Source organism: Limulus polyphemus, unplaced genomic scaffold (genome assembly GCF_000517525.1).
Source record: "Limulus polyphemus unplaced genomic scaffold, Limulus_polyphemus-2.1.2 Scaffold3938, whole genome shotgun sequence".
Classification (NCBI taxonomy): domain Eukaryota; kingdom Metazoa; phylum Arthropoda; class Merostomata; order Xiphosura; family Limulidae; genus Limulus; species Limulus polyphemus.
The window spans coordinates 59765-69668 of record NW_013669548.1 but is presented as its reverse complement, the minus strand read 5'-3'; the positions used below and the strand labels follow the sequence as shown (position 1 = coordinate 69668).

At 30.6% G+C, this 9904-nt stretch overlaps 1 protein-coding gene across 1 annotated transcript; it reads left to right on the top strand.

The window, feature by feature from the left end:
• The first annotated feature begins 843 nt into the window (after positions 1 to 843).
• On the top strand, positions 844 to 9528 carry LOC106470315 (NADH dehydrogenase [ubiquinone] 1 alpha subcomplex subunit 6-like). Its single transcript, XM_013930863.2, has 3 exons — positions 844 to 982; positions 5834 to 5949; positions 9130 to 9528. Exons 1-3 carry the CDS (start codon positions 847 to 849, stop codon positions 9253 to 9255), a joined length of 378 nt encoding a protein of 125 aa, XP_013786317.1. The 5' UTR covers positions 844 to 846; the 3' UTR covers positions 9256 to 9528.
• The last annotated feature ends 376 nt before the right edge of the window (positions 9529 to 9904 follow it).

Here is a 9904-nt window from a genome sequence, read left to right as displayed (position 1 = left end):
GGGGGGGGGAGGCTCTTTAAAGGAAAGACGGCAGTTGTGGAAGCGGTTTAGATTATGAGAACAATGTGGCGAAAACGACAGCATTACAATCCTTTTTTGTTTTGGCATAATTTAGGCCCTCAAGTGATATACGTATCTCATGATCGCCTAATAGCAGGAGCACTTTTTCATCAACAGAAAAATGACATTAACAACAAAATTATTTGTGAACTTCAAGAAACTGGGTGCAGTCATCCAACCAGAAGAGTTTCCTGCTCCAACTTGTTCCAAAAGGGTTTCCGTTGATAAAATTATCCTTATAACATGAAACCCTGATAATGGTATGGTGTTGTCAGTGGCACTCTCAGAATAGAAAATAGTAACCAATTGTCTTCTCTCTCAGCAGTGACCACGGTATCAACTTGTTCGACTTCAACTACGGCAAATAAAAAATAACTCGTCTAATATTTTATATAGGAAGCAGATAAGTAGTGTTTTTCAGCCAAATAAAAATACAGCTGAACTAAACTGTAGAAGGAAAAATACATAACCATAATTAAACATGAAATAGAAATCACTACCTCACACCATAAAATTTCATGTTTAGAGTAACCACCCAATAAATATGATTTATCAGCAATGAAAAACATACACATAGTAATAAAAATTGATCCAGCATTCGATTTGATTGAAAACATAAGCCTAGGCACGTAAAAAACAAAGCTAGGCCTTAATAATTGTTGAAATGAACTTAATAAACATTGACCTAAGTATATCTTACTTTCAAAGTACAAATATAATGCCGATTGAATTTCCAGCTTAATTTATAGCTATTGCCATCTAGCGTTACCATCTTAATTTATTTCTATGAAAATGGCCGCAACTGGAAGAGTAGCTCATGTTGCAAAGCATGTTAAACCTATTTTATCGCTTGACAAAGGAGAAGCAAGAAAAAGAGTTTTAAACCTTTATAAAGCTTGGTATAGACAGATACCTCATATCAGTATGTAAAATGATATGCTATCGTTTAATGCGAAATATAAATTACACTTATAATTAACGTTGTTGTACTAGTAGTGGTACTAACAGTAACACTACAGTACTATGACTAACACTAGCAATGGTACTGTGTTTTACTACTATTAGAAATCACAATATTATTGCTAATATCATATTAGTAGACCCTAGTTAACATTTGGTATTGTTTAATTTTACCCGTAATGTTACATTTATTACTTTTAGCTTAGCCTAAATTAGGTTGTAAATAATGAAAATTAATGTTTATATGATTCAGAACGAGGAAGCTGATAATGTAATAATGAATAACAGTAATAGTAATACTCATGCTATTTTGGAAGCATTAGCACTGCTAGTAGCAGGTTATTTGACCCATAATTTGATAAAGCCTAAAAGGTCGCACCTCATACTCAAAAGTAAATAAGCAAAAATTCGAAACATCAGCCTAAGGACAAATATAACTACAAATACAATTATCTTTCAACAAGGTCACTGGGTCTACCAGTACCATTGTAGCATACTGTTTACTGTGTGAACATTCAAATCCAATAGACTCATAAAAAAGGACAAAATCTATTTTTAGAAACATAAAAAGTTTCTTTTCATTCAATTTTTTTAAGATTTAAAAATATTTATGATAATGTCTTAATACCTGAAGTAGGCAGACCAATGTTCTGTAGAAACATGTAGAATTGACCTCTAAAAGTAAATCACTTCATTATAGTTATAAATAATTGTGTGCCAACACATTATTATGACAGGTAATTGTAAAATGAAAATGATCAGCAAGGGGTTGTCAGAACTGGATGTTTTTGCTGTTAATGTTATTGAAGTTTTTTTTTTTTTAAATTAGGCATCACTACTTTGAATGAAGATGTCCCAGTGTGGTGTATCTTAAGAAAACTGATATCATGCTGCATCCAGATAAAGTTATTTAAAAAGCTGGATTCTTTTTAGAAAAGAGAAATGATGTTCAAAACCAAAGATTTGGGTGTGATTGTTAAAAACAAATGCTTGAAGACTAATGGATTGGGATCTACTTACAAAACTTTCTGCTCAATAAAAATGTTTATAAGATCTGGGTTAAGCCTTATTTTAAAATATTGAGGAAAGATATCTGTAAACTAAAGTGACTATTCTAGTTTTGAAAGCCTAGATCCCAGGTTTGTTTTTTGAGAGTTATAAACTTGTTTGTAAGATGTGTACATTTTATATTTGATAAATGATTACAGTGTGGTTTTAATACTTTTGTTGGTTATATTAGTGGGTTAAAGAACAACATTAATGAACTAAATGGATTTATGTCACCTTGGTTTTTACTATATGATTAATGCTATGGAAATCGTGCATTATATGCATAATTACATTTTCAGACATGAGATGTCCCAACCAAGTTAGAAAAAGGAGTCAACATGAGTATGATAAACATGCTTTACATGGAAAATGTCTATACTTTTTTTTTAAACTTATCTATCACTACAGGCAATGAACACAGTTGAGTGTAGTATATATATATAACTTGAAAAAATTGTTTCTTTCAAAACAGTATTTAGTTGGCTTTCTGGTTAGTAAGATAATAATGCAATTAACTTAGAATATTTTTATCAGTTATTCTACGCACTGACAAAAACTCCTAAGCCACCATTATTTATAAACATTTTCTGTATTTTCTTCACTTTTGATAGGTGAATAAATTTTTTACATAAATGATGGAATTACTGTATCATCAAAGAGTCTTTAATGAAAGCAAGTGGAGGTCTTTAAGCTTTTCTTTTTTAATGGAAGTTTCTAGAGCCAAGTGTCATCCTTTTAGCCTTATTCTACATGAGTTGTAGAATGCTACAAGTATATCAAATATATAATGTGGGCAGATAGGCCTGTTTCTGATTACCCACCCCCAAAAATTAAAAATTTAACTCAACCTTTAATTTTCAGGAAATCATTTAATCCTCTCTCTCTCTACCTATTGAAAAAAGATAAGGGTTGATGGTATTGAAGTTTACAAAAGAAGGGTAAGGGCTGATGGTATTGAAGTTTACAAAAGAAGGGTAAGGGTTGATGGTATTGAAGTTTACAAAAGAAGGGTAACAGGTGATTTTATTCGTGTTTTCAAAGTATTTGAGAAATTGATACAATAAAGGTCTGATTTCTTAAAACAGTAGGATGAAAGGGCACATGTTTAAGATTTAGAAGACAGATGATGTTCCAGTTAAAACAGTTTCAGTTTTCTAACAGGTTGATTGGGTTATAGGATGAATTACCATCAATACTAGTGGAGGGTGGCATCTTAATTTTGATTTCTCATCTTTCTGTCACAATTCTTTTTTTTTTGGCCATAACTTTCTTTTGTTGTACACTAGGTACAAATAACCACAAAGGCTATAAATTTGATACTCAGATATAGTTTGGAATAACTAGCATCAAACAGCTATTATAATTGCACGTGGGTTTCTTCAATACCTTTGAGTTCATATCTTTCACTTGCTTTCTTTTTGTCCACACCTTTTTTTTTTTTTACAGCTATGTTATTTGTAGATCTCTTTATACAAATCACTAGTTAAACCTCAGTTAGAATATTGCACACAGTTTTAGTGTCTTTATCTAAGAAAGTATATTGGCTTGTTGCTGTGGCCAAAATGAGAAAATATTGATGATAAAATTTTTAGGCAAACTAGTGTAACTAAGCATTCAAAATTTGTAGAGTATGCATATCTGCTACAAGAAATCACATGGGCGTCTTATTTATGTTTAGCTATGCACCGACAAAAAAGTAGCGGCCCATGTGATTTCTTGCAGAAGATATGTATTGTTATTTATACAGAAATTATATGTAAAACAATGTTATTTATGTATCAAATAATTATTAATATAATTAATTTCTAGATAAATAAATAATGGTTCGAGTAAAATTTATCTTTTCTCTATGGTGTGTGTGACAGTTGAATATGTAACACTTAATTCATGAGAAACAAAATTTTACAACACTGATCAATGTAATTGCTGCTCATTGGTAACTGATTATATCAATTAAATTGCCTAACTCAACATACGATATTCAAATCACGAGAAAAAAGTTGAGGACTAATGTAAGATAATGATGAGGATATGACGAGAGATCTCATGAAATATAAAAATGCGTGATGTTTCACTGAATTTGTGTTGTGAATATATGTTGTGTATATGGGTTTTCTATACAACTGTACATACATGTAAATCCACTTATATCACTGAGGCTGCACATACATCTGTAGTCTTCAACTTTTCAGTAATGTAACACAACATGTATTGTTTTGTAAGAAAAACACCGTTAAGTTTTGTGATGTGAAAAAAAAACACGAATCTTAATCGAGTAACCAAAGTTATGATTAAATTGATTAATGTTTCCGATTCTTATTGTTCTTTATTATTCCAACAGTCAGTTAATCAAAATTACAATGAAATTGATTGTCACGAAAATAATCAACTAATCAGAATTAGGGTTTCCACTTGTTACTATTTTCAATTATTCCAACTGTCCAAGTAATCCAAATATTGCTATTATGTTTCTTTATTGTTGAATGCGAAGCTACCGAAAGAGGTGTTTGTGTTCTGCCCAATTTTAGCTTGTAAGTTGTTTTGTTCTGTTAACTTGAAGTTTGTTTAGCTCTGGTGATTTGGGGAGGGGGCCTCATGATTCAAGGGTCTCGAGTTTGATTTCCATTGCCACCAAAATTGCTTGCCTTGTATTTGTTATAATAAAGCTATTAAGACCATGTGCTACTGTCACTAATTTTAACAGCTGTATAGAGGGAAAACAACTGGCAGCAACTGCCACCAATTTTTTGTTTCAGTTTGAACTGCTAAATAGTGCCAATGTTTTTCTTTTTTTTGGCTTGTATGTCGTAATTGATTAATCAAACATAGTTAATGGGGGTATTAATTAATCAATTAGCAAATATCCCCTAATTGCTCAGTTCTAATTATGTGTTATTTAAACTGAAATGATTTGTAAGACTATGCTCTTTATATTTCAACTATTAATACAGTTAATTAATGTATAAATAAGTAATGATTTCAGTAAAATTTATCTATTTCTTTAGTAAAGTTGGATATATAAACATCTCATGATCAGTAACGTAGTCTGAAAGTAAGATATGAACTCGACGGGATCCAGTAGTGCTTACTAGTTGGGGAATTGACTAGAAATAGTATTACTAGACCTCTCGTCAAGTACACCTTAGATATGTGGTTGATGTTGTGGTGTGCCTTTGGCTTTAAATGAAGAAACGTTATGTATCAACTATTTAATACGTATTGAAAACATTCAACATCTATCTCGTGCTTGTGAGGTTTTCATTTTGTGGATGTCTGGAAAGTAAAGTGTGAACTGGATCAGCACACATATTGTATCTAGTTGATTTGTAAATAAACATGAAAAAACACCTATTAAAACAGAAGAAAATATCTCAACTTGGCAGTAATTAAGGTTTTAAATCAAACAACCAGGGGCACCAAGAAACAGTTGTTCCTCTTCAGCCCCCACACACCAAATTAAGGTTTTAGTCCACTGGGGAATGAATAGATATTAAGAGCTACGCAGCTGGTATGATGCATACCGATGAGCCTTAAGATTATTTTAAAGCGTGGGTAGGTAGAATACTATTTGAGTAAATTAGAAAAACTACGGACTTTAAATATGTACTGAATTATAACAATTGTGTGTGTAATTCGTGTAAAAAGTTTTTGAAAATACTGCTATATGTATGTTTTTCAGTTAATTTAAATCTTTTGTTTTGCACATTTAAGTCCAAGTGATATTTTTTTTGTGTATTTAACAACATGTTTGTTTTACTTTCAGTATACGAATTTGAGATCCCGATCAATGCTAAGCAAGGAAGAGAGAAGCTACGAGAACTCGTTTTGAAAAACAAAAACGTGGCGGACATTAGAACAATTGATATGCTCGTAATTAAAGTAGGTATACAGTTTAACAATTGTTGGAATAAATTTATAGCTTATCATATCCATAATGCCACTGTTTAGAAATAATGAAGTTTATTGTAAGGCTTGAGAAATGAAATAAGAACATGAAAACAAAAAGGTATTGTGGGAATTAACAAGTTCCGTAATATGGCTTCATAAATTTATTTTGGTTTATTTTAATTACTTTTTTGTAAGTTTCATGTCTTTGTTTTTCAAAGATGAAAGTAGTTTGTAATAGCTAAGTTAAACCTAAGTTTAAATTAAGCCTTACCCTAACCAAAGTTACCATATTTGTTGCTTAGTTCATCTTTATTTTTCATTAATTTGGGCTATTAATAATTTCTGATAGAAAAAAATATACAAACATTAGCTTGTAAATTAATGAAGCTAAATCTGTATAATAAATAATAATCACTGCATACTAACACTAAAAGCTATAATGATGAGGATACATTTAATCCTCATTTGGGTAACCCTTTAAGTAATGATACTTTGTGTCATTATTCAAGTTATATCTTACAAAGATTGACCAACTTAGAAGATTAAGGTCAACCCTAAATCCTCATGCTAAGCAAGCAATGCAAAATAAGTTTCATAATTGTAAAAATTTGTAATAAATAATAATCATATTAAAATTATTTTTAACATTTTATAACCATTAATAAAGTTTCATCAATACTAAAGGAAAATAATGTATATGATTACTTAAAAAAAAAACCGTTGCCTTCTCCTACGATCCACCCAGTTTACAAGTACAGGAATTCTGGAAAGTCGTAGGAGTATTTACGTGTTTGCCGTAGTGCACATCCAACAACAAAAATTATTTAAGAACATATATAAAAACAGGCTAAAAATCAAAAGAATATGAGCATTCTATATATGAATTAGACTGATAATTTATCGTTGATTTCCTTCTATCTACATATCTTTATCTACATAAATATGCAATCCTCTCAAATGGTAGCAAGTGACCAGCAAAAATTGATTTCTTGACCCCCATCTGTATAAGTTTAATTAGTTAAACATATATATATATATATGTGCGTCTTCTGCTGTCATAATGCTTAGCTACAGAGTTGGTAGTGAAGGAATAAGAAGAGTAAAGAAAAAAAAACTAATGTTTTTGTTTATATAAATAAAGTAGCAAGAAATAAATAAAAAACTGGTTCATTAAATTGTAAAACATAAATAATATAATAGTGATGAACTATGGAATTTATTATGAGTTATACTTATGCATGAAGTGTTGTATATGTTTGAAAATAGTACATTCATATGTACTTTTCAAAAGGTGACTTGATGGAGCTTGTTTATATGAAATGTATACTAGAGGAATAGTTAAAGCTGTCGTCGCTCAAGAGTGCTTTTGCGTCGAAACCTGTTGCAGAGTTAATAATAAGAACTGTGTCTCAAATTTCAGAAAGTCTCACTTCCAAAAACTAGAAGTTATTTTGAGAAAGAAACAAATTAGTGACTAATATAAGTGGGAAAAAGTATTAAAAGAAGTTCAGAAGATTTTGTAAGTTTTCTCAAGCTAGCAGAGAACAAATTGTATTCCTTACAAAAGTTTGTGTTCTGACCAGAAACCCAGAGTTAAATAAGGGGGATTAAATTATCAATGGATAAAAATACCAAATTTGTAAGATGAATAAAGCCCCCGAAATCTACTTTTTTTTTCTTTACATACACTGAACCAAAAACTTTATATATTTATTAAAACATCACACCCACATCCTATTTTTTATCCACATCAACATCGTTGTTCTTTCGAAATTTTCACACCCTTTTAAGTGCCTCACTACACTTTTCATTATTGTCTATGTATAAAAAAATATCCTAGTCTTCTTACACAAAGAAACGTCTTCCATAGTAAACTAACCTTTACATGTACCTTTGTTTTACTATAATTGGTAAATTCAGAAACATTGCTGCCTTATTCGCTAATCATTTCATTGTCGTAACAAGGAAAAGGTCCCAAAACACATGAACATGAAAAAAATATCTGTTAATCACCAGCTGCCTACTGCCGAGTTAGTTTTTTTTTCCATTGTTTAATATGTTTTCACCAACTGCATAAGAATATATCTTACTAATTATCTTTTATTAAGGCCAGAAAACTTTTTCTAAACTCATGGTAATTATCTTTTATTAAGGCCAGAAAACTTCTTGTAAACTCATGGTAATTATCTTTTATTAAGGCCAGGAAACTTTTTCTAAACTCATGGTAATTATCTTTTATTAAAGCCAGGAAACTTCTTCTAAACTCATGGTAGTTATCTTTTATTAAGGCCAAAAAACTTCTTCTAAACTCATGGTAATTATCTTTTATTAAGGCCAGAAAACTTCTTCTAAACTTATGGTAATTATCTTTTATTAAGTACCAACTTGTAAGATGCTTTTTTTAATTATTTACGAAAATAGATTCCAGCACCTTGCACTGTTTTCTGAAATCATGAAGAAAAAAGCATAATGAACTTGTACATTAGTCTGTGTATATTATGCTTGTATTTTCCACTTATGATGCCTCCTACTCGCTCCCAAACCCTTATGTTTCATACTAGTAGATGCCCATTGAAACAATTCAATGGTAATTTTTTTTTACATAGTGATGAGTAAATATAAGATGTGCAGTTAACCCAATCCCTTGGATCAGAGTGTGTATGCCATGAAATTCCCTCACAAAAAGAAACACTTTTGCTCTTAATAAGTTTTCTCAGATTGACCATTCAGCACATTTGAAGACTAATGGATGTTGATATCGACATGAAATTTTAGGAATTGCAAAAAATGAATTTTCCTGTAATATACTCTTGAAAATAAAGCATTTTGAATATAGATATATATATATATTTTTCCTACAATCAACTGTTCAAGAGATACAGAGTGTGACAGATGTACATTTCAATACTGTATAAATTGATAAGCTGAGGTGTTAAATGTGTATGCTACTCTTTTTTTTCGAGTTTAGTCAATTTTACCAGTTGTGTATGAAAGTTGTTAATAAAATCAAAACGGAAAATTATTAGTCCAATAAAAGTATAACATAAAAAAAAAATGCTTAACATAATTCGTGGGTCCTTTTTACTTAAAACAATTTCCATTGAAGAGTGTATTCTAGAATATTAAGATATTATAATATGGGACTAATATTGTAACTGTTTTTGTTTTTAGGGCCAAATGGAGCTGGTTGAAACATTGAAGATGTGGAAACAAAAAGGGCATGTAATGAACTATTTCAAGGAAACTGTCGAGGAAAAACCAACAGATTTTTTGTCAAAATTCTTTGTCGGACATTAGATTTTGAAATTAAGAAATTTTAATAGTTAATAGCCATATAAGGATACCATTGTTTTGTAAATGTAGTAAAAACTTTCAAGGATCAGGCATTTGATTTTGAAGAATTGAAGTTGTTTATGAAAAGCAATTAGGATTTCATCTACAACCTTCCTATAAAAGGTAGGTTTGATGACATCCTTGAATGAGCTAATAGGATCCAGAAGCTCCTAGAAAAAAATGTGAAAAAAATGTAGATATGGTATAAGTAATAATAAAAAAAATCCTAAACGCTAATCGTGTGATCATTTTGATGAAACATTCATTATTTGATTTTCAGAATGATGGAATCAAACCTGCTTATGCTTGAAATTCTTATTAGTTGATAAAGCATTAACCTCAGAGAACTGTTTAAGATTTTAAACTGCAACTCTTGGTTTGCATCAGTTATTACTCTATCAACTGAATTACCAGTAATGCTCTGAGGTTAATAGTCTATCAGTTGAGTTTCCAGCAATGCTCTGAGGTTAATACTCTATCAACTGAATTAACAGTAATGCTCTGAGGGTAATACTGTATCAGCTGAGTTGCCAGCAGTGCTCTGAGGTTAATACTGTATCAGTTGAGTTTCCAGCAATGCTCTGAGGTTATTACTCTATCAACTGAAATACCA